The sequence below is a fragment of the Oncorhynchus mykiss genome, chromosome 15 (genome assembly GCF_057628025.1).
Source record: "Oncorhynchus mykiss isolate SJ-2025 chromosome 15, ASM5762802v1, whole genome shotgun sequence".
Taxonomy (NCBI): domain Eukaryota; kingdom Metazoa; phylum Chordata; class Actinopteri; order Salmoniformes; family Salmonidae; genus Oncorhynchus; species Oncorhynchus mykiss.
The window spans coordinates 36928185-36954033 of NC_143036.1; the positions used below are offsets into that span (position 1 = coordinate 36928185).

Here is a 25849-nt window from a genome sequence, read left to right on the forward strand (position 1 = left end):
GATGCCAAGATTGACTCCTGGCTGTGATACAGAGTCACTCATGCATAGGAGTAACACACAAACACAAGACCTTTTTAAGGCGGGCTGGATGTGCAACAATTCTACCCACACCTGGGACTACCTACAGTTCTTTTATGTGTGTCCCTTTCTGCACGGTATTATGGATTATGGATGGTACACAGAAGAGAGAGGGTGGGAGGAGGGTTGCAAGAGAGGGATGAAGAGTGAGGAGAGAGAGAGAGGTGAAGAGGAAGAGAGAGAAACAGAGGAAGAGAAAGCAGAGAGAGGAGAGTCAGAGCATCTTACAGTGAGTGGGTGGTAGAGTGGGAGGAATCATTGCATGTCGCGTATCAAAGCCCTCAGAGGGTAGACTGGGACGAGCTCAGAAGAGACTTCACAAACAGACGGGAAGTTTGGAGATGCTACAGTGTATGAACAAAAATGTGGCACGCTAGTACACACACAAATAAACACACAGTAGATCTGACATTGTTGTGTTCAGCACTGTGTGTGTTTGCGTTGGTGCGTGTGTGAAGAGACAGAAAACTGTGCCAGGGAGGAGACGTCAGTTTCAAAGTGTGCTGCCTTGTCAGACAGAGACCCTGTGAACTTTGTGTAATGTTGAAACAAACAAACGCCCTGCCCTTCCAATGAATACAACATAAGTGATGGATCCACAATGAGCAGAACAGACACAGCTACAGTGACAGGCTGTGGTGTATACTGTATTGTTCTTCTGTGATTGCACCAAACTTAATCAAATTGGCCCTCATTCCTCTTTCGTCACAATCTCAAAAGACACGCAGGCGCTCAGACACGATCATGAATACGACATCAAAGCTCAGATCTTGACACCCCCCCCCAGAGGTCCATTTTACATGAGACAATCATCATGTATGTAGTCTGGAATAATAACATTTAATACAGGACCTCAAACTACAAATTGTGGGTGTACTATTCAATCAGACTGCACTTTACGCAGTGACACCATTAGTTACGTCGGCAAGCAAAAAAACCTGCAATTTACAGCAACCTGACTTGACTCATGCAACACCCTAAAATGACCCCTATGACTCAACAGCAACCAAGAGGAGAATCTCAGTGAATCAAAGGAAATTCAATTGAGAGTTTGTACCTCCTTCTCAAAACCCACCCAATGTGATTTGAGAAGTTGAGATTCTCCCATAGTATCTATCTGTGTTCAAGCATCATCCTCTCCACTGTAGAGGTGACAAGAACATAAGCAGTCTTTCAGCGCACTCTGTTGGAGAAACTGTGCATCAACATACCTTAGCAACAAAATACTTAAATCAATTGATACATATGCATAAACATACACCTCTGTTTTTTTATCTGAGAGAACATACCAGACTTACCAGTTTTCTGTGTCATTGAGGGTTTAGGCATTATATGGAAACTGAAAGCCTAGGGATTAAAGAAACAATGCGTATGTCCCAAATGGTACCCTATTCCCTTTATAGTGCACTACTTTTGACCATGGCCCATGGGGTTCTGTTCAAAAGCTGTGCATTATGAAGGGAATAGGTTGCTATTTGTGACATATCCATTTAGACCATTTCAGGTGATAAAGACGTAAAACAACATCCTTAGATTTAATTTCAATGTTTATTTCTCTAATATCCTTTATATCACAAAGAGAGTCTTTAAAACACAGACTAATATTGTTCTATATATAAACTGTACATAAAAGCAAGGCACTATACAACGTTGAATTTATAAGATTCTGTAAATTCATGCCTGTAAAATACAACAATTCTCTTCAATCTGAGCACCTGAATGATGCAGGAAAGCCTAGCAATGACAACAGACACTTCAGAATGTAGTAGATACATGATTTGTTCAATAAAATGGCGACATGTACAGTCTCTTGGGAAAGGAGCATTATTGTCCAACTACTTATCAACATATGACAACCTCAACATGAATAACAATACAATGTATTTCATTTCTTATCTCACAGATAATACTCAAAAGGCTTTTTATTCCTAATATGGAGTAAATATAAATATAAATGATTTATTCAAATGCACAAAGAACAGCTTGCAGAGAGTCTGTTTGGGGTGTGTCAAACAGAGTGGTTCTCCTGCTCGCAGACAAACTGCTGTACGGGCGATACTGTAAAAGCATGGTTACACCCACACACATACAGATATACGAGCACACAAGCACACACACAAACAGACACACGAGCACGCACATGAGCACGCACACACACACACACACACACGAGCACACGAGCAAGCACACACACACGAGCACGCACACACACGAGCACGCACACGCACGCACACGCACACACACGAGCACGCACGAGCACGCACACACACACACACAGTGTGGATTTAAAAAGCCGGGTGCCGACACATTACAAACATCCACTTAACATTCACCCGCACACCTCTGAACTACCCACATTTAGAATTACAAAACAAAACTGGTAACACATACAAATAAAATAAGAAAATAAGAAAACTATACACGAGGCTGGCACAACTCTGTTGATCCTCACTCCTTCCACCACTGTGTCTCTCTTCCTCTTCCCTCCCTCCAACCAGGGTAGGGTTCTCAGAAGTGTGTGTTCCCAAGCCTTCTCCAGTCCGGAGATGACGGGGTGAAATGTTAAATTAAAGAGTTCTCAGTGGCGGGCTCCTGTTACAACTGAACCACGATGCACTGACCGTCGCTTGTTGATGATGTCATCCGGTGGTCAAGCCTTCTGTCCAACGTACTAAAACAATCCTTTGGCTTTCTTCACGTTCACCTGCTTCCAACCTGGCAACACCTCATACTCATCCCTCGACATCTCCAGAGCTTTCTACAGGGGGGACAAATACACATTGTTACCACACAATAAACACAAAATCTGTCAACCGCTATATCAACTCTTGTGAAATTCCTTATACCCATGAGTTGCAAAAAACAATATCCACAAGAAAATTCAAGGTCACAACATGGTCAGTGGTCCAGTTCATCACTCCAGGAGCATCTAGTGCAGGAAATCCACAAAGCTATTACTTAGTGAGTTGAAACAGACCAAACCATGCAAGAGAGGTTCAGAGTGAGAGTGTGTTGATCCAGACACAGAGTGAGGAGGGAGGTGAGACAGAAAGCAACACACACAGGATTATGGGTGATCTAGTTAGTCAAAGTGAGGACGCTGTGTACATATCTGGGGCCACCTGTGCTCTCAATTCAAAGATCTCACCTTCCCATAAGCCCCTTCACCCTGGCAGAGGTAAACACATGATGAGCCAGAGAGAGAAAATGAGGACAGAAGGCGATGAAGGGATGGAGAACATATTATGTACATAAAAACACAGACAACAAAAAGTTCAAGGAGACTGAAGGACACTCCCATGTGATTATTGTGTGGATTTCAGAAAGAAGGACTGTTTTAGACCCGGACTACCAGTGTACAATGTACCAGTATGATCCCTTGTCACACACACTGGAGAGAGTCTCATTATTGTAGGCAAACATAGCTTAGCCCCAGATCGAGTAGACAAACCTGTAATAATATGGTTTGAGCCCAGGCAAACCTAGACAAAAAAGTCATAATTCACCAGGGAGCAGATGGTACCGTAGGTGTGGACGTGGCCTCACCTCAAAGTCATCATTGTCTAGGTAGATCTCCAGGCGTAGGGGGTCGACTCCCTCGGGTAGGGGCCGTGCCAGCAGGTCTGCCAGGGGGTAGGTGGTCTTACACAGCCGTGCCAACACATCCTCTACCAGAATTATCTGGTTACAAACCTCTGCCTCCTGGGAAACACAAAGATGTAAATAAACGTTGTGGTCAGTACACACACTTTCAAAATCAATCCCACCCCTATCCTCAGTACCCTGAGGGTTGCCAATTCGAAACTTTGGGCTGGCCAGGAGGAAATCAGTCTGGAATAAGTCGGCAACAGGAGGAGTTGGTTGCAATATACACTGCTCAAAAAAAATAAAGGGAACACTTAAACAACACAATATAACTCAAAGTCAATCACACTTCTGTGAAATCAAACTGTCCACTTAGGAAGCAACACTGATTGCCAATACATTTCACATGCTGTTGTGCAAATGGAATAGACAACAGGTGGAAATTATAGGCAATTAGCAAGACACCCCCAATAAAGGAGTGGTTCTGCAGGTGGGGACCACAGACCACTTCTCAGTTCCTATGCTTCCTGGCTGATGTTTTGGTCACTTTTGAATGCTGGCGGTGCTTTCACTCTACTGGTAGCATGAGACGGAGTCTACAACCCACACAAGTGGCTCAGGTAGTGCAGCTCATCCAGGATGGCACATCAATGCGAGCTGTGGCAGGAAGGTTTGCTGTGTCTGTCAGCATAGTGTCCAGAGCATGGAGGCGCTACCAGGAGACAGGCCAGTACATCAGGAGACGTGGAGGAGGCCGTAGGAGGGCAAAAACCCAGCAGCAGGACCGCTACCTCCGCCTTTGTGCAAGGAGGAGCAGGAGGAGCACTGCCAGAGCCCTGCAAAATGACCTCCAGCAGGCCACAAATGTGCATGTGTCTGCTCAAACAGTCAGAAACAGACTCCATGAGGGTGGTATGAGGGCCCGACGTCCACAGGTGGGGGTTGTGCTTACAGCCCAACACCGTGCAGGAAGTTTGGCATTTGCCAGAGAACACCAAGATTGGCAAATTCGCCACTGGCGCCCTGTGCTCTTCACAGATGAAAGCAGGTTCACACTGAGCACGTGACAGGCGTGACAGAGTCTGGAGACGCTGTGGAGAACGTTCTGCTGCCTTCAACATCCTCCAGCATGACCGGTTTGGCGGTGGGTCAGTCATGGTGTGGGGTGGCATTTCTTTGGGGGGCAGCACAGCCCTCCATGTGCTCGCCAGAGGTAGCCTGACTACCATTAGGTACCGAGATGAGATCCTCAGACCCCTTGTGAGACCATATGCTGGTGCGGTTGGCCCTGGGTTCCTCCTAATGCAAGACAATGTTAGACCTCATGTGGCTGGAGTGTGACAACAGTTCCTGCAAGAGGAAGGCATTGATGCTATGGACTGGCCCGCCCGTTCCCCAGACCTGAATCCAATTGAGCACATCTGGGACATCATGTCTCGCTCCATCCACCAACGCCACGTTGCACCACAGCCTGTCCTGTTGTTGGCGGATGCTTTAGTCCAGGTCTGGGAGGAGATCCCTCATGAGACCATCCGCCACCTCATCAGGAGCATGCCCAGGCGTTGTAGGGAGGTCATACAGGCACGTGGAGGCCACACACACTACTGAGCCTCATGTTGACTTGTTTTAAGGACATTACATCAAAGTTGGATCAGCCTGTAGTGTGGTTTTCCACTTTAATTTTGAGTGTGACTCCAAATCCAGACCTCCAAGGGTTGATACATTTGATTTCCATTGATAATTCTAGTGTGATTTTGTTGTCAGCACATTCAACTATGTAAAGAAAAAAGTATTTAATAAGAATATTTCATTCATTCAGATCTAGGATGTGTTATTTTAGTGTTCCCTTTATTTTTTTGAGCAATGTAGATCTAATGGATATATAGGTGGACGATAGGGATGTGTTTGGTGTAATGGGTAGGGTATGGGATGGGAAACAGGTGATGGATAGGTGACCCACCCTCTCAGTGATCTCAGCTATGTCCTCTCTGTGTTCCCAGCATGGAAACATGTTGGTGAAGGTTAGAGGTTCAAGTCCCGCATGGATCAGATACGCCTTGGGTGGCTTCTTCTCATTCTTCTCTGTGGGGGGTGGGGGCAACATTTTTTATGTTTAGTATAAATCAAACAGTTCCACATTCCCTCTCTCTTTTGATGATATACCTAGAACAAGGTATATCATCCTTGGCATGGTGTATGGCCAGTACTGACTGGTATGCCACTGATGAGATGGAGAGCGTTCATGCAAAGGTGGTGACGTTCAACTCCTGTATTCAAACTGCACTTGAATGTATGCATGCCAATCATAAATAAGAAAAACAACAACACTAGGGAGAAGCTCTGGATGACTGAACAAATAAAGGCTGCCATCAGGAAAAGACAGAACACGGTTCAACAGATGGGGAAAACCATGAAATTGAGAAAACACAGTGCAAATGCTTATCAAGGAAACAAATGAAAACTACTACAAAACTGAAATCCAGTGTCCAGAGTGTCACTGAAGACAGCGTTTCTGGTGTGCCACTTCAAGAATTGCATTTGGCAAAAAGCTCGGCACACGCATACTCAGGCTGACTGGGTCTCGTTCAGGCAAGTGAGAAATAAGTTCCCTCAGGCTATCCGGAAGGCCAATGTTAGTTACTTTAAGGGGGACGGCAGGGAGCAGATCTCTCCCTGTGGGTCTAACAGCAAGTAGCTAAAGAAAACGGTTAATAAAGGAGAATAAAGGTCCTAAATGATGTCACCATTGCCCTTCATTCTCAGCAATGTTGTGCTGCTATTTTTATTTTCTTGGCCAAAGCTTTTGATACGGTAGACCATTCCATTCTTGTGGGCTGGCTAAGGAATATTGGTGTCTCTGAGGAGTCTTTGGCCTGGTAAGCTAACTACCTCTCTCAAAGAGGGCAGTGTATAAAGTCAGAACATCGGCTGCCTTAGCCACTGCCTGTCACCAAGGGAGTACCCCAAGGCTCGATCCTAGGTTCCACGCTCTTCTCCATTTACATCAACAACATAGCTCAGGCAGTAGGAAGCTCTCTCATCCATTTATATGCAGATGAGAGAGTCATACTCAGCTGGCCCCTCCCCGGATTTTGTGTAAATCGCTCTACAACAAGAGCGATAGTGCCCAACAAGTTCTCTACCCTTAACCTTGTTCTGAACACCTCGAGCGGCTAGATGTGCTTTACCATTCGGGCATCAGATTTTCCACCAATGCTCCTTATAGGACACATCACTGCACTCTATAGTCCTATGTAATCTGGTCATCTCTGTATACCTGTCGCAAGACCCACTGGTTGGTGCTTACTTATAAAACCTACTCCCCCCTATATGAGATACAGTGCCTTGCGAAAGTATTCGGCCCCCTTGAACTTTGCGACCTTTTGCCAAATTTCAGGCTTCAAACATAAAGATATAAAACTGTATTTTTTTGTGAAGAATCAACAACAAGTGGGACACAATCATGAAGTGGAACGACATTTATTGGATATTTCAAACTTTTTTAATAAATCAAAAACTGAAAAATTGGGCGTGCAAAATTATTCAGCCCCCTTAAGTTAATACTTTGTAGCGCCACCTTTTGCTGCGATTACAGCTGTAAGTCGCTTGGGGTATGTCTCTATCAGTTTTGCACATCGAGAGACTGACATTTTTTCCCATTCCTCCTTGCAAAACAGCTCGAGCTCAGTGAGGTTGGATGGAGAGCATTTGTGAACAGCAGTTTTCGGTTCTTTCCACAGATTCTCGATTGGATTCAGGTCTGGACTTTGACTTGGCCATTCTAACACCTGGATATGTTTATTTTTGAACCATTCCATTGTAGATTTTGCTTTATGTTTTGGATCATTGTCTTGTTGGAAGACAAATCTCCGTCCCAGTCTCAGGTCTTTTGCAGACTCCATCAGGTTTTCTTCCAGAATGGTCCTGTATTTGGCTCCATCCATCTTCCCATCAATTTTAACCATCTTCCCTGTCCCTGCTGAAGAAAAGCAGGCCCAAACCATGATGCTGCCACCACCATGTTTGACAGTGGGGATGGTGTGTTCAGCTGTGTTGCTTTTACGCCAAACATAACGTTTTGCATTGTTGCCAAAAAGTTCAATTTTGGTTTCATCTGACCAGAGCACCTTCTTCCACATGTTTGGTGTGTCTCCCAGGTGGCTTGTGGCAAACTTTAAACAACACTTTTTATGGATATCTTTAAGAAATGGCTTTCTTCTTGCCACTCTTCCATAAAGGCCAGATTTGTGCAATATACGACTGATTGTTGTCCTATGGACAGAGTCTCCCACCTCAGCTGTAGATCTCTGCAGTTCATCCAGAGTGATCATGGGCCTCTTGGCTGCATCTCTGATCAGTCTTCTCCTTGTATGAGCTGAAAGTTTAGAGGGACGGCCAGGTCTTGGTAGATTTGCAGTGGTCTGATACTCCTTCCATTTCAATATTATCGCTTGCACAGTGCTCCTTGGGATGTTTAAAGCTTGGGAAATATTTTTGTATCCAAATCCGGCTTTAAACTTCTTCACAACAGTATCTCGGACCTGCCTGGTGTGTTCCTTGTTCTTCATGATGCTCTCTGCGCTTTTAACGGACCTCTGAGACTATCACAGTGCAGGTGCATTTATACGGAGACTTGATTACACACAGGTGGATTGTATTTATCATCATTAGTCATTTAGGTCAACATTGGATCATTCAGAGATCCTCACTGAACTTCTGGAGAGAGTTTGCTGCACTGAAAGTAAAGGGGCTGAATAATTTTGCACGCCCAATTTTTCAGTTTTTGATTTGTTAAAAAAGTTTGAAATATCCAATAAATGTCGTTCCACTTCATGATTGTGTCCCACTTGTTGTTGATTCTTCACAAAAAAATACAGTTTTATATCTTTATGTTTGAAGCCTGAAATGTGGCAAAAGGTCGCAAAGTTCAAGGGGGCCGAATACTTTCGCAAGGCACTGTATATACTACAGCCCTCATCCTCCACATAAAACACCCATTCTGCCAGTCACACTGTGTTAAAGCGCACTCATCCCTGGGTCGCTCGTCTTTTCAGTTCGCTGCAGCTAGCGACTGGAATGAGCTGCAACAAAACACTCAAACTGGACAGTTTAATCTCTTCATTCAAAGACTCAGTCATGGACACTCTTACTGACAGTTGTTGCTGCTTTGCGTGATATATTGTTGTCTCTACCTTCTTGCCCTTTGTGATGTTGTCTGTGCCCAATAATGTTTGTACCATGTTTTGTACTGCTACCATGTTGTGTTGCTGCCATGTTCTTGTCATGTTGTGTTGCTATCATGCTGTGTTGTGTGTTGTTGCCTTGCTATGTTGTTGTCTTAGGTCTCTCTTTATGTAGTGTTGTCTCTTGTTGTGATGTGTGTTATGTCCTATATTTAGATTATTTTTTATTTTTTTGTAAATAAGAATTTGTTCTTAACTGACTTGCTTAGTTAAATAAAGGTTAAATATAAAAATAAAATAGTGTTCAAGTACCTGTGCAGTACTGCAGCACCGTCTCCATGGCACACTTCCTGTCTGCGTCCCAGCGGATACGGGCAGAGCCAGGGCTCTCGCTGTCCTGGGGCCACCAGCCTTGCCACAGGTAGACCTCGTGGAGGTTGTCGACCAGGAAGAGGGCTACAGGAAGATGAACAGGACGTGATGTCATGATAGACATACACAATGAGAGCTCAAATCTATGTGACATGTTGTAGTGTAGTCTTTAGCCATGTTGTAAGATTTGTTAGTGTATGTGTATTAGGGTTGGGCAGTATCGTGATTTTCAGACCATCATACCGTGTCTGTACTACACTGGGGTATACAGTATTACTGAATGTGCACACAAGGGGCGCTATTTAAAAAATGTAATAATAATAAGTACATTAAAAAAATTAGGCCGGTTGGACTGCCACATTTTCTAAAACGTCATTGGAGGCTGATTGGTGTAGAAAAAAGTACATTAAATTCTCTGGCAACATCTCTGGTGGACATTCCTGCAGTCAGCATTCCAATTGCACCCTCCCTCAAAACATCTGTGGTATTGTGTTGTGTGACAAAACTGCACATTTTAAAGTTAGCATTTATTGTCCCCAGCACAAGGTTCATCTGAAATGATCATGCTGTTTAATCAGTTTCTTGATATGTCACACATATCTTGGCAAAGGAGAAATGCTAACTAAGAGGAATATTAACACATTTGTGCACAAAATTTGAGCATAATAAGCTTTCTGTGCGAATAAAACATTACTGGTATTTTTTTATTTCAGCTCATGAAACCAACACTTTACATGTTGCGTTTACATTTATGTTCAGTGTAGGTTTTCTCCTTTTGCTGCAAATCAACCTGCAATAGCCACGGAAGCTAGTGTATCTCTATGGAGTTATATTATTGGGGTCATCGCTATAGGACTAGCTTTCTGTTAAGATTAGGTCTCCATGAAATATACTGACATTTCTAGAACTAGATATATCTCAAAAATATACTAAATAATTTCCATTAACTGCAGTTTTGAAGAAAAGCGCACAGCAATTGCAAGCTGTACGTACGTACGTACGTACGTACATACATACATACATACATACATACATACATACATACATAATATATATAAATAAAATGTTTGGGGGGGGGGGTTGAGTATAAGCAACTGCTTAGAAGTATGACTATAAGAAATCTAAAACGTATCAAATTATGTCCAGCTCAGGGCTCAAGCGATGCATTTGGTTTGCTAACTTGCTAGCTAAGTGGCTAGATGTCAAGCTGTAACCAAGCTTCTTTGTTACAGAAGAGACAATCAATCCCACTTGGATAATAATCCCTGTTTTTTGTGTGTTTTTTTTGCACAAAACAATTTAGGCAACAGGGATCTTGATCCAGGAAGGGATTGAATGTCTCTGCTGTAACCAATAAGCTTGGTTGGCTAGCAAGTTAGCAAACCAAATGCATAGCTGGAGCACTGAGCTGGATATAATTACATTTGACACCTTAGATCTTAAAAACATTTATGGTCTTGAAAATCATACCATCGGTATTTCGAAATATGACGTTATACCATACACCGAAGCCTAGTTTGTATGTGTGTGTATATCCTGTACAGTACCTGGTTGAGAGGCAGTGTAGAGGTCCTCCTGTAGGAAGGGCAGTGAGTTGACCTCCTCCGTTATTCTGGCTGGGTAGAAGAACTCCATTGCAACAAACTCTCCAGACGTACTGCTCAGCTGGTAGAGACGAGGGGTGAAGTTGAACTTCCCTGGATCTGTGGATCAAAGGTTGAAGGTCATCACATCAACCAACCAGGGGGATCGTGGACTACCAGAAATAGACCCTTAATTAAAGAAAAAGGACTCTAACCTTGGAGCATGCAGTCGTAGGCCTTCCTATCTCTCCTTCCCAGAGCTTCCCAGAATCCCGTAGGCTCCGCCCCCTCGTCACACTCATAGATGGTCACCTTACTGCTGCTGTGGAGCCCCGCCTCCAACGGACACCTGCATAAAAACAACTGGCTAAACACCTGTGGAACAGAACCTTCGACTACACCAACTGTGACATCAATCCCGTTGACCTTGGAGCATTCAACTAACTCATTCCCAGGTGCTGTATGGCTCACACACTCATGGCATGCATGCGCACACACTGTTAAAAGAGTTACGGCCTGAACCAGGCTTATTGAACACAGTTATACTAATGAGATCCATTTATTCAATTGGATTGGAGACCAACATTATTTAGACTTCAAACAAATCATATCAGCGAGTGCTCAACATCGTCTTCATGATGAGCCCTTTGACCTCTCACAGTGGCACGGTAGGCCATTACCCTAACCCCAACTGAACAATAACATGTCAGGGAGAATGAATGTGCCGTCTTCGGCCTGCCATGTCAGAATACTAGGAAAGAAATCATTGTAAAGTGTTGTGAATGTTGGGACTCACTGTTCTTTGATCTTGTCGGCGGCAGTGCACCCCACGTCGCGGGTGTGGAGCTGGGCCTTGCAGCCGTGCCACACGTACATGGTTGCTTTAGAGACGCTGAGAAGCACCATAGAGGTCCGGGAGCGCAGACTGCTGCAGTGGCATGCTACCTCCAGCAGGTGGCCCTCCACCGGGACCTCCCCCCGCACACAGTACAATCGCCAGTCATCTGATGTGGGAGAGGAGTTAGAGGTGAGAAAGATGATGCCCTGGGATGGTAATAACCTATACCTCTCTATAAAAGTGTAATTACATAGCAGTTTCTACGTAACGAAACATTGTTACTACAGTTAATACTATGCAGTTAGGTCCGTATAGGGGCAACTTAAGGTAAAGTGTTGCCAAATATAACAAACACGAACATACACACAACGTACAGACACATGAGAGGGAAAGGTGTGGATGGTAACTTACTCTGTGAGTTCTCCTCCTCCTCTTCTCTCTTCCCTGCATGGACCACCATCCCTCCATTAAAACACTGAAGGAAACATGGAGGCTCCTTCCCCTGCTGCACCTGGACCTGTAAGAGCAGAGGAGAGAGTGGTTACATACACACACGGACAAGGAGGCAGGCGCACGCACACGCATGGATGACTGTATATATGAATGGACAAAGCCATCGATGACGTGACACCATGCATTCCTATGTGAAGACTCAACAGCGCATTGAAGCCAAATGGTTGTTAAGATGGCGTGCGTCTCATGGAGACATACCATGAAAAGTTTGAGCTACACCAGGAACTGACATTATAGGCTAGATTAGTGCCGCCCCTTCTCATTGAGTAATTCAAGTTGAAGGCCGACCGGGGTACTACAGGCTGCCATTAGTAACTAAATTGTACTTTTAACTTCTTCTGAATGCATTTTTTAAATGTTTTTATTTATTTTTATAAATCGGTTCAATGACATACATCTGGGGTAATAGAAGCAATTATTGGTACCATGATTGTCTCTAAAAAAAGATTGACATTTTTACATGAACTATAATGGGGATCCTGTTTTCTGCTAACAATGCCTGCAGTACAGCCTTTTACTTCAATGAGAGGGGGCAGTCATTTTCCCCTGGCGCGCCCGCCCGCACGCACACACACACACACTACCTGTGCTCCTCTCTCCTCATCCAGTTCAACAGTCATTAGCGCTGACGTCCCCTTTTCACTGACGGTAGAATTCCGGCCCTGCCAGAAGAAATAGGAACACTTCTCCTTCCCAGCTCCTGCGCTCCTCACCGCGTCCGGATTCTGCCTCTTCCCAACTAGGATCAACAGACAGAGACATGGATTCACAAACAGCTCGAATGAGCAACTATAAATTGTTGTGACATACTGTTATGAGACTGGAAATTGAGCTCAGGTGCATCCTGTTTCCATTGACCATCCTTGAGATGTTTCTACAGCTTGATTGTAGTCCACCTGTGGTAAAGTCAATTGATTGGACATGATTTGGAAAGGCACACACCTGTCTATATCCCCACAGTTGATTGTGCATGTCAGAGCAAAAACCAAGCCATGAGGTCGAAGGAATTGTCCATAGAGCTCCAAGACAGGATTGTGTCGAGGCACAGATCTGGGGAAGGGTACCAAAAATGTTTTGCAGCATTGAAGATTCCCATGAACACAGTGGCCTCCATCATTCTTAAATGGAAGAAGTTTGGAAACAACAAGACTCTTCCTAGAGCTGGCCAAACTGAGCAATCGGGGGAGAAGGGCCTTGGGAGGTGACCAAGAAACCGATGGTCACTCTGACAGAGATCCAGAGTTACTCTGTGGAGATGGTTGTCCTTCTGGAAGGTTCTCCCATCAGGACCTTATGGTAGAGTGGCCAGACGGAAGCCACTCCTCAGTAAAAGACACATGACAGCCCGCTTGGAGTTTGCCAAAAGGCACTTAATTAAAGGACTCTCAGACCATGAGAAACAAGATTCTCTGGTCAGATGAAAACAAGATTGAACACGTCGGCCTGAATGCCAAGAGTCACGACTGGAGGAGACCTGGCACCATCCCGACGGTGAAACATAACCAAGAAAAATGTAGGCTGTAATCACTGCTTCAACAAAGTACTGAGTAAAGGGTCAGAATACTTATGTAAAAGTCATATTTCCATTTTATATTTTTAATACATTTGCAAAACAATTCTCCAGGTGACTGCCACAGGAAAGGAAGACCCAGAGTTACCTCTGCTGCAGAGGATTGGTCCATTAGAGTTACCAGCCTCAGGAATTGCAGCCCAAATAAATGCGTCACAGAGTTCAAGTAACAGACATCAACTGTTCAGTGGAGACTGCGTGAATCAATTGCTGCAATAAAACCACTACTAAAGGACAACAATAAGATGAAGAGATTTGCTTGGGCTAAGAAACACGAGCAATGGACATTAGACTGTTGGAAATCTGTCCTTTGGTCTGATGAGTCCAAATTTGAGATTTTTGATTCCAACCACTGTGTCTTTGTGAGACGCAGAGTAGGTGAACAGATGATCTCCGCATGCGTGGTTCCCACCGTGAAGCATGGAAGAGGAGGTGTGATGGTGCTATGCTGTGACTCTGTCTGTGATTTATTTAGAATTCAAGGCACACTTAACCAGTAAGGCTACCACAGCATTCTGCAGCGATACGCCATCCCATTTGTTTTGCGTTTAGTGGACTATCATTTGTTTTTCAACAGGATAATGACCCAACACACCTCCAGGCTGTGTAAGGGCTATTTGACCAAGAAGGAGAGTGATGGAGTACTGCATCAGATGACCTGGCCTCCACAATCACCCGACCTCAACCCAATTGAGACAGTTTGGGATGAGTTGGAAAAGCATTCCAGGTGAAGCTGGAAATGCCAAGAGTGTGCCACGCTGTCATCAAGGAAAACGGTGGCTTCTTGAAGAACTTAAAATATATTAGAAAATAGTAAAAATAAAGAAAAACCCTGGAATGAGTAGGTGTGTCCAAACTTTTGACTGGAACGGTATATTTTTTAAAAATTATTATTATTTTTCTGAATAGCACCCCTTGTGCACATTCGGTGTATCTGTCAAATCATACACACAACAATGGTACATCAGTGTGCCTGTATCTGTGTACTATGAAAGATGATACTCTATTACTGTAATCGGCTGGCATGTTTAGCAGCCCATACATTGACAAGTCCTATGGTCTCTCTCTCCCTCCCTCTGTGCGGAAGAGAACTAGCCGCACTACTGCTAACCAATAAAACTAATCACAGCCTTTTGATATGAATTACTGTTTGGTTGCACGGGGCTGGCCCTGCCATGAGTTTATGTGATGGTTAATTATTACCCTAACATAGAGAGAGGGTGACGGGGTGACAGGGGGCAATCTTTATATGGCCTTTACATGGAGAAGAAAAGTGTATAAATCAAGGAGGATATGTTCAAGCTTACGCAAAGGTTAGTTGTGCTCAGTCTAAGAGAGGAACACAGGGTGTCTTTCCGTTAAATAACCGAGGTAAAATCCAGATTTCAAACTCCTGCCCTGGTTTCAAGTGTGTCATCAGTGACAGTAGGAAAAGAGAGACAAAAAAAATAAACAAATAAAAAGAGAGAGAGAGAAAGAGAACTTTGTGGTGTGTGATGGTGTAGAGATGTGGGCAACGGTGGCTCGATACTAACCTGCTGTGCTCACCATGTACTTCCATTTCACCACATAGGTGTCTCCCTCATGGAACTGTCCGATGCTCTTCTTGGGCAGCCGGCTGTAGGATATGAGATATAATTTTCCGATTGTCCTTTAACCCAACCGCACAGCGTCACACACATAGTACACATCCCAAATGGCACCCTATTCCTTATACAGTACCCTATGGGTCCTGCTCAGAATTTACATGTAGCGCATTATGTAGGGAATATGGTGCCATTTGCTACACAGCCATACACACCCACCTGTAGTCAAACTCTAGTATGTGCCAGATGTCCACAGCGGTGGTGCTGATCTCAAAGTGCCTGCGGTCATCCCCCGCCACCGGGCCATAGCCCCGGCCCAGGTCCACCCCATCCAACACCGTACGAACCGGGGTCTGGAGCAGTGGCAGCATCAGGGAGGCATCATAGGCCCGCATCATGTTCTGTTCCGGGCTCTGCTGCTCCTGGGGGGAGGGGAAAGCAAGAAAAAGGGTTTAGGAAGAAAGGGTGAGTAGGGAGGTTAAGACGCGTGTGATGGTTGTTGTGAGGGAGGAGAGGTGGAAATGGGCGATGGGTTGTTGGAACAGAAGTAGGTTTTGTTGTCTTGTCAAATTTTGTATGATTTAGGCCAGTATTATGGCTTACTTTCTAATAAGGAACGCTTGAGAAGCTACAGGACAAAGGGTTGTAAAGGAGGTGAACAAAATAAAATATGTTAAAAACTATTTGGAGCTGTACCTTGTTGTTTTCGTTGAGGTGCTCATGGCCATTCTTGATGGTACCTTTCTTCTTGGAGTCTGTCCAGTCCAGGAACTTCTCCTTGAACAGGGTGGTCTCGTTGTGTTGCGTCAACCTTCCAAACATAGCCCAGTCTGGACGGCCCTGGCCTTTCCTGCACTCGACAGAGGGAGATAGAGGCCAGGTGGAAAGGTACGAGTTGAAATGGGAGAGGAGAGGTAGAGAAGTAAAAGAGTTGGAATGGGAGAGGTAGAGGTGGAGAGGACAGAGGCTATTTGTAGCTTTTAATTTGATATTTTATTTAAAAGGCCCAATGCAGAAGTTTTATATCAATATCATTTCTGTAAAATATTTGGAATTAAATGGCTACATTTTTTAAAGTAAAAATCTATTTCTCAAGCAATCATTTTGCTAGGACTTTCAGTGGTCTGAGTGGGGAGGGGAAAACTAGCTGTTATTAGCAGAAAGGAACTCTTTCTTATTGGTCTATTAACCAATTTACCTCATGATGATGTCACTACGGAGAGCCAAAACACCCCCACATTCAAACCTGCTGATTAGAAGGTCCTGTGTAGATTGTATTTTCAACCAGCAACTATCAGGAAATAACACTGACAAAATGTTTTCACAGTTTTACAGTGTTAGTTTTCACAGCTGTTGTACAATATTATATAAAACACAGGAAACAAATATTTTAACCTTTATTTTTCCAGGCATTTAAGTTCAGAACCATTTCATATTTCCAATGACAACCTGGCAAGTGCGATTAAAGAAGCCTACCAACTTGTCCATGGGCATAGAGGCAGAGACAGGTTGTTTCGTGCAGAGTGGCGCGATGACACTCCTGCCCATTTATTATAGGAGTCTCCCCTAGCCTCTTAGCTGTTTACACATAGTGGAAAACTTGGCTATGGTACCTATTGGAGGGGGGGCATGTTGTACACCTGGGTGGTTTTAAGAAGGCAGCTCAACGTTATTTGTAAACGCAAATTAACTGAAAGTGGTGGACTTTAAAGAGAAATGTTTTCCTGGTAATTATTATACTTTGTGTGTTGCATGTTTGTGTGGGAGTCAGAATATGAGTGGATATATAGCTGGGTATGAGTGTCTGAAACATACCTGAGTATAAGTGTCTGTGAGCCATACCTGGGTATGAGTGAGTTGCACTCTCCAGGGTCCAGGGGGTTAATGTCACAGTTGGTGTAGTCGAAGGTTCCGTTCCACAGGTGTTTAGCCAGCTGGAAGGCAACTTTTCTCTGGGCCAGAGTCACCTCCTTACCGTGCCACACATACACCTCACTGCCAAAGTCAAACACCAACACCTATAGGAGAGCAGAGCAGAGAGGCAGCAATCTGTCACGAATACCACCGAAGGTGGCTCCCCTTCCTGCTCTGGTGGCGCTCGGCGGTCGTCGTCGCCGGTCTACTAGCTGCCACCGATCCCTTTTTCCTTTTCGTTTGTTTTGGTCTAATTGTTTTCACCTGTTCCTTGTTGGGGTTTTGGGATGGGTGTTATTTAAGTTTGTTTTGCCCGCTGGTGTTTGTGCGGGCTCGTTGTGTTTGTTACGTTTGTGGTGTATCATCGGTTTTGGGTTTTCGCTGTCCGGGTTTGTGTTACTAGGTTTTTGGGTTAGTTTTGCACCTGTGTTTTAGGGCATTCACCCATGTTTGGACCTGTTACTTTGTTAAGGACATTAAAGCGTTTTTTTCCGTTTACTTTGCTCTCTGTGTTTGACTCCTCACCCATTGTTACACAATCAGTACCAGTACAATGCTCCTTATGCACCAGCTCAAAATAGTCATTTGAAAGTGAGGAACTGTAGCAGGTCAGGTCAGAGGAGTGTACCTGTCAGTGTCAAACAATTCCTATTAAGGAGTTACAGCAGTGTCTGATCAGCCAGGTTAATATCTCTCTCTCTGTCTTAACTTGATTGGGATCCAGTCAGAGTGGAAATCTAAATCCAGCCCAAACAATGTTAGTAGAAGTAATGTCTGACCTGTTTGGGGCTGAGCAGCGTGCATCGGGGAACCTTCCCCCAGAAGTCGTCATCGGGGACCAGTTTGTCGTCCACTAGGCGGTAGATGCAATTGGTTTCTACGATGGCGCTCTCATACAGCTCATCCTCGTCTGGTGTCCCTGCGGCTACAGGGAGGACACAGGAAGTTAGAAAAACAGTTACAAAATTTCATAAAAACTATCATCAACGTTAGAAACTGATGATACCGGGAAAACAGGGAAGCCTTTCTGGGTAGCACTTCAGTTGGAAGGGCACCTACATAAGGACTTCATAACACATTCATAACCCATACATATCACATTCATAAGAAGTTGCTACTAAGTTTGGATTGCTACTACATAGCAAGACAAAAAAAGGGGCGTCCCCAAACTGATTAAAATATGAACAGTCAGTTAGCCTTACACTGGTAGCTGATCTGTCCGCCCAGAATCTTCCAGAACTCCTTGGCAGCGTAGCAGTGTGTGTTGATACCCTCCTCGATCAGCTCTACATAATTGGCACGGCAACCCAGGTCTCTCTTGGTCTGGATGAACTGGGCCAGCTCAGCAGCCTGAGAAAGAAAGACACGGACAATAAGAAAACAGTTCATTCTTGGACTAAAATAAGTAATTCACCACTGATGATTTGATGTTTCATTGTTCGACAATTAGATATTTAGCTATTGGTAAATAGATATGTTCTTAAAAAGCATATCCTGAGATGGGCCTCCTATGCAAGTGTTTTGAACAAACCCTCATTGGGTTTTGCAGGTTGACAAAGTGCAGTCAACTTTGTTCTAAGGGCTGAAAGAACCTGTTTGGTTTAGGGCAGAACAAATGTGATTGGTTTCTAAAAGGTCAACGGGCGAAGTTTAGCAGATGCACAACTTTTAAAAACACGGTAAAGGTTTGAACTGAGAATCTTGTAAATAAAACTAGTTGTAACGTTTTTTGAAATGTTACTAGCTCCTAACAATGCAGTAAAATAAAACATTTTTATAAAAAAATACAACAAATCAAGAAGTCTCGGAATGCAATTAACAACCCAAATAGCACTAACAGTAATCCAAATTCAATCTCTACATATATACACTGGATGAATTTACACAACATGTACTAAGAATGATATGTACAGCAGTAGATATTAGAGTAGGCTATGTCAAGAATCCAGTATATAAATACATATACGGTGTATACAAACAGTAACTAAAATGCAATGTACAGTAGTAGAAATATTAGAATGAGCCATGTCGAGAATACAGTATTTACTGTAAATACACAGTGCAAAATGGATAGAATTGCAGGAAATTAGCTTCCTAACCCAGGTCACCTGCTCGTCGAACATCTCCTTCCAAATCCATGGGCATTGATATGGAGTTGGTCCCCCTTTTGCTGCTATAACATTCTCCACTGGAAGGCTTTCCATTAGATGTTAGAACATTGCTGAGGGGACTTGCTTCCATTCAGCCACAAGAGCATTAGTGAGGTCGGGCACAGATGTTGGGCGATTAGGCCAGACTCCACGTCAGCGTTCCAATTCATCCCAATGGTGTTCGATAGGTTGAGGTCCGGGCTCTGTCAAGTTCTTCCACACCAAACTCGACAAAGCATTTCTGTATGGACCTCGCTTTGTGCATGGGGGCATTGTCATGCTGAGACCGGAAAGGGCGTTTCCCCAAACTGTTGCCACAAAGTTGGAAGCACAGAATCGTCTAGAATGTCATTATATGCTGGAGTGTTGAGATTTCCCTTCTGGAACTAAGGGGCCTAGCCCGAACCATTAAAAAAAGCCACACACCATTATTCCCCCTCCACCAAACTTTACAGTTGGCACTAAACATTCGGGAAGGTAGCTTTATCCTTACATCAGCCAAACCCAGATTTGTTCGTTGGACTGCCAGATGGTGAAGTCTGATTCATCACTCCAGAGAACTTGTTTACACTGCTCCAGAGTCCAATGGCGGCGAACTTTACACCACTCAAGCCGACGCTTGGCATTGCACAAGGTGATCCTAGGCTTGTGTACGGCTGCTCGGCCATGGAAACCCATTTCATGAAGCTCCCGACCAACATTTCTTGTGCTGACGTTGCTTCCAGAGGCAGTTTGGAATTCGGTAGTGAGTGTTGCAACCGAGGACAGACAATTGTTACACACTACACAGCACTCGGCGGTCCCGTTCTGTGAGTTTGTGTGGCCTAGTCGTTTCCACTTCACAATAACAGCACTTAAAGTTGACCGGGGCAGCTCTAGCAGGGCAGACATCTGACAAACTGGCTTGCTGGAAAGGTGGCATCCTATGACGGGTTATGACGGGTTGACACGTTAAAAGTCACTGAGCTCTTCAGTAAAGCCATTCTACTGCCAGCGTTTGTCTATGGAGATCGCATTGTAGTGTGCTCGGTTTTATACATATGTCAGCAACGGGTGTGGTTGAAATGGTTGAATCCACTAATTTGAAGGGGTGTCCACATACTTTTGTATATATAGTGTATATGTATCTATGAATTGTGTGAGTAGACAGTACGGACATTATGTGAATAGAAAAGGTGGATACAGTAGTAGTTATATAGGATGAGCCAAGACTAGAATACAGTATATACATGCACTGTGTACAAAACATTAAGAAAACCTTCATAATATTGAGATGCCTAAGAACAGCCACAATTCATCAGGGCATGGACTTTACAAGGTTTTAAAAGCGTAACACAGGGATGCTGGCTCAAGTCCATAGTTGTGTCAAGTTGGCTGGATGTCCTTTGGGTGGTGGACCATTATTGATACACACAGAAAACTGTTGAGGGTGAAAAACCTAGCAGTGTTGCAGTTGTTGACACAAACCGGTGTGCCTGGCACCTACTACCATACCCCGTTCAAAGGCACTGCAATATTTTGTTGTGCCCATTCACCCTCTGATTGGCACACATACACAGTCCATGTCACAAGGCTTAAAAGTCCTGTGATACCAGGTGCTGTAGATTCATTTCTTCAGCCTCCTGTCGGTGTGAAGGGACCATTTCCGGTCCTCGGTGATGTGCACAACTAGGAACTTGAAGCTTTTGACCCTCTCTACCTCGGCAATGGAGGCGTGCTCTCTGCAGTTTCCTGTAGTCCACGAAAAGCTCCTTCGTTTTGTTGACGCTGAGGGAGAGGTTATTTTCCTGGCCATGCATGTCCACGCAGTCATGGGTGAACAGGGAGTACAGTAGGGGACTGAGCACGCATTCCTGTGGGGCCACCTCTGCCACTCCCCCGAATCAGAGTGGCAGAGGTGTTGTTGCCTACCTTCACCACCTGGGGTTGGCCCGTCAGGAAGTCTATGACCCAGTTATACAGGGAGGGGTTTAGACCCAAGCACCTGAGCTTAGTGATGAACTTGGAGTGCACTGTGGTGTTGAAGGATGAGCTGTAGTTGAGGAACAGTATTCTTACATAACAAGAGGAATACCTATGTAAGAATGCTGAGGTGGGATAGGGCAGTATAACGGTGATTGCTTCATCCATGGATCTGCTGGGGCAGAATAGAAATTGTAGTGGGTCTAGGGTGTCGGGTAAGGTGGACGTGATACAATCCTTCACTAGCGACTCAAAGCACTTCATGATGACAGAAGTGAGTGCTATGGGGGCGATAGTCATTTAGTTCAGTTATCTTCGCTTTCTTGAGTACAGGAACAATTGTAGACCTCTTGAAGCAAGTGGGGACAACAGACTGGACTAGGGAGAGATTGAATGTCCGTAAACACTCTAGCCAGCTGGTATGCACATGCTCTGAGGACACGGCTTGGGATGCCGTCTGGGCTGTTAGCCTTGCGAGGGTTAACAAGCTTGAATGTCTTACTCACGTCAGCCACGGAGATCGGAAGCACACAGCCCTCGTAAGCGGCAGGGGCCCACTTTGGCGACTCTGTGTAGTTTTCCTAGAAGCCGGCAAAGGTGTTTAGCTTTCCCGGGAGCGAGGTGTCAGTGCTCTCGACACGGCTGGTTTCCCCTGTATAATCCATGGTTGTATGGAGTCCCTTCCACATGCGTCTCATGTCTGAGCTGTTGAAATGCGACTCCACTTTGTCCCTGTACTATCGTTTTGCCTCTGATTGCCTTACAGAGGTCATAGCTGGTCTATTTGTAGATGTCCATTTTCCCAGTCACCTTGCTGTGGTTCGTGCTTTCAGTTCCCAGTGTGCGTAATCAAACAGTCTTGAAGCGTAGATTCCGATTGGTCAGACCGACGTTGAACAATCCTTTCCATGGGTGCTTCCTGCTTAAGTTTCTGCCTATATTCAGTGAGGAACAGGATAGAGGTGTGATCTGATTTGCCTAAAGAAGGGCGGGGGTGGGCCTTGTAACCATCCCGGAAAAGAGAGTAACAAAGGTCAAGGGTGTTCTCTGCGTGTAGCACAGGAGATGAGACAATATCATTTTTGGGAGCGTTTTCCTCTGGGGGGGGGGTGGGGGGTATGTTACTGAGTATTTTACAGTCCCTTATGTCTCTCTGAAAGGCGATCCTCGCCCTGAGCTAGTCTACTTTACTGTCCAGGGACTGAACGTCAGCAAGAAATATACTCAAAAGCGGTGGATGGTTTGCTCGCCGCCTGAGCCTGACAAACACCCCACTTCTCCTCCCTCTTCTCCAGCATCAAAGTTTTGGTGTAGCACCCGGGATGAAGGGGGCTACCTCAGGAAGTCTAGACGAAGAAACCAGGTCAGGAAAGTCACATTTCTGGTGAGTGACTGCAATCTTAACATCCAAAAAGTTATTTTCAAAAAGTAGGTAATAATACTAAAAATATTCAGGCAAATAATGTAAGAAATAACAGACAAAAAATAGTGCAAAGTTGGCTAGGAGCTAAAAACAGGATGACCATGTTTGTCAGCACCATCTTTTCTCAAGAGCAAAAGAGTCAAATGTAGCAAGCTAGCAGCAACCAATCAAATTTGTTCTGCCCTAAACCAATCAAAGTATTTCTGCCATTAGAACAAAGTTGACTACACATTATGTCAATCTGCTTGGGGTTTTATAGTCTGAATTATATATATATATATTTTTAAATAGTACTTTAGAAGGAAGTCTGTGTTCCTCCAGGCCATACAGAGTTTAGAGTTCAGTTGAGCAGAGTATGTTTAAAACAATGGCTCTAGGTCTGGGTTGATGTGTCCTGTTGCTACAGCTCCTCACACACACACACACACACACACACACACCTTCCTGTGTTGCTAGCTCCCACAACAATGCACTACATTAATCAAAAATAACAAGCAAAATAGTATTTACTTCCTACACGTGATGTAACACACGCCTAATAATAACAAAGTCCCTTTAAACCTCACTGACAGATTGTTACTCGCATTCATCTACGGAGTATAGAAACATACCTAATGTAACAAAAATATTAACGAAATGTGTAAAGTGTTGGTCCCATGTTTCATTAGCTGAAATAAAAGATCGCAGAAATGTTCCATATGCACAAAAGGCGTATTTCTCTAAAATGTTGTGCTCAAATTATTTTGCATTCCACAACCAACAGCCTGATCAACTCTATGTGAAGGATTTGTGTCGCTGCATGAGGCAAATAGTAGTCACACCAGATACCGACTGGTTTTCTGATCCACGTCCCTACCTTTTTTTTTATTAAAGGTATCTGTGACCAACAGATGCATATCTTTATTCCCAGACGTGAAATCCATAGATTAGGGCCTAATGAATTTATTTCAATTGAGCGACTTCCTTATTTCACTCAGTAAAATCTTTGAAATTGTTGTGTTTATATTTTTGTTCAGTATGAATAAGACAGCACTGAGCAGCAATACTTACAATATATGTACGACAACATTGGTGCATGTGTTTTGATTAGTGTGTCTGATAAGCCTGTACTTTTATCATGCTACCCCTTGCTCATGAACCGAATTTTCCTCTAGGGACAATAAGTTACTTATAACACCAAGAGCAAGAAGACTGAATGAAAATGAACATGGCAGACTCACCTTGGCCTTCTCGATGACGTTGGCAAACTCTCCGGTCCAGACAAAGCAGTGATGGGGTGTGATGAGCAGAAAGCAATCCCCGCTGTTTAGAGAGGACGCTCTGGGCTCCACTAGTCTGGTCTGGATGTGCCGTCGGCCTGGTTATCATAAACCAGACAGAAACAAAACAAACACAGACAGAGACAGATAGGCATATATTATCAAATGTTTTTATCTTGATCTTTAACAGCATTTAAGAAGAAATCATTCATTGAGTTGTTAAACAGGGCTTGGGTCAAAATAGTGCACTATATAGGGAATATGGGTGCCATTTTGGACATACCCTAAGGGTGTTTGTAAGATTAGAATACCTGGTCTGGTTGGTTTTATTGGATTTGGGGGGGGGGGGGGGGGTAGAGCGAGGTGACCTGGGTAACATGATTAAGCACCACAGCTGCATGGAAGAGGATAAGAGAAGGATCCAAAACAACCATAAAAATAAAAAATAAACATCCCCTGGAAAAGAAAGGACACCCTTCAAGAGCATCCTTCGTTGCTTTGTGTAAAAATGCCAATTAGGCCATTTTTCTCTGTGGACCTCAGCACAGCAGCACTAGGAAATGGGTTACTACTGTGACAGATGTGGCTGCAATAAGCAGTGCAAACAGGCACAACGTACACAATCCTTTCTTCTTTCCCCAGACTAGAAGACAACAAGGACAAAACAATAATATAATTTAGTCAATTAGCATGCAACAGCAGACAGACATCTGCATCCCAAATGGCACCCCATTCCCTTTATTCCCAAGGGCTCTGGTCAAAAATCGTGCGCTATATAGGGAATAGGGTGCCATTGAGGATGTAGCCAACGTTTTGCTGCTCACTGTCCTGTATGGTTTGCCTTAGCATGCTTGTTATAGGCTACAGTCTCCTTGATACATGGAAGAGGAAGATGTTTTTCCTGCCCTCAATATCTGTCTAATCTAGGCGAATGACCTCTCTGATGACTGGCTGCATCCCAAATGGCACCGTCATTCCCTACATAGTGCACTGTTCACAAGTAGTGCACTACATAATGAATAGGGAGCCATTTGAGACACAGCCTGAGATATTTTTCTCCTCAATGTGACGCGACAGTCAAAGAACACACTGCCTTCCTTCTTTGTGAGGATGAAACCATTATCAGAATACTACACATAACTGATTACTCCAGTCCCTTTGTTGTCATTGTAAAGATGATCTACTATGAGACTGTCTGTTACTTTGTGTGAAATGTGCTTGGGATTCCAGCTCAGATGTATCCTCTAAACGGTTGCGTTTAAATGTAGCATTGTTGACCTGCATGTCTCTCCGAAGAACTACTAGCAAATGGCAGTGGAGGGAGCTGGTTTCAAGGCTGTTTCTTTATTTAACCTGGACTTTGTAAGGGAGTCATGCTGAGATCAAGGATTATTTTACAGATGAGCCCTGTAATTGCAGAAATACAAATGAATAAATATAAAAAGCAAAACAGAGATACAAAGCAATCATAGAAAACAAATACACTCTTCATTCAAATTATCCCTAACAAGAAAAATGCTCTAGAGCAGTGATTCCCAAACTTTTTATAGTCCTGTACCCCTTCAAACATTCAACCTCCAGCTGGGTACCCCCTCTAGCACCAGGGTCAGCGCACTCTCAAATGTTGTTTTTTTGCCATCATTGTAAGCCTGCCACATACGATACAGTTATTAAACATAAGAAGTTTTTGTCATAACCCGGCTCGTGGGAAGTGACAAAGAGCTCATTATAGGACCAGGGCACAAATAATTATATAATAATAATAATAATAATAATAAATAATGAGGATGTGCTTGAAAGTATGCATAAATCTGTAATGTTGGATTGTATTGG

At 44.0% G+C, this 25849-nt stretch overlaps 1 protein-coding gene across 37 annotated transcripts in view; it reads right to left on the reverse strand.

Annotated features, from left to right (window-relative positions):
- Positions 1 to 1607: 1607 nt before the first annotated feature.
- Positions 1608 to 25849, reverse strand: part of LOC110490717 (supervillin) — a 149892-nt gene continuing 125650 nt past the window's right edge. For 32 of the 37 annotated variants that reach the window (XM_090199993.1, XM_090199992.1, XM_090199991.1 and 29 more), the window contains 17 exons: positions 23978 to 24114; positions 18425 to 18572; positions 18002 to 18147; positions 17151 to 17326; positions 16005 to 16158; positions 15528 to 15730; positions 15258 to 15340; positions 12737 to 12891; positions 12051 to 12156; positions 11598 to 11805; positions 11017 to 11150; positions 10766 to 10921; positions 9159 to 9302; positions 5624 to 5745; positions 3625 to 3780; positions 3227 to 3247; positions 1608 to 2836 (listed from right to left, as the gene is read on the reverse strand). In XM_090199993.1, the coding sequence (XP_090056119.1) occupies positions 2750 to 2836; positions 3227 to 3247; positions 3625 to 3780; positions 5624 to 5745; positions 9159 to 9302; positions 10766 to 10921; positions 11017 to 11150; positions 11598 to 11805; positions 12051 to 12156; positions 12737 to 12891; positions 15258 to 15340; positions 15528 to 15730; positions 16005 to 16158; positions 17151 to 17326; positions 18002 to 18147; positions 18425 to 18572; positions 23978 to 24114 (2336 nt within the window). In that variant the 3' untranslated portion in view covers positions 1608 to 2749. The remainder of the gene's footprint in view (positions 2837 to 3226; positions 3248 to 3624; positions 3781 to 5623; positions 5746 to 9158; positions 9303 to 10765; positions 10922 to 11016; positions 11151 to 11597; positions 11806 to 12050; positions 12157 to 12736; positions 12892 to 15257; positions 15341 to 15527; positions 15731 to 16004; positions 16159 to 17150; positions 17327 to 18001; positions 18148 to 18424; positions 18573 to 23977; positions 24115 to 25849) is intronic. The other 5 variants (XM_090199982.1, XM_090199972.1, XM_090199966.1 and 2 more) reach the window with 2 other exon arrangements.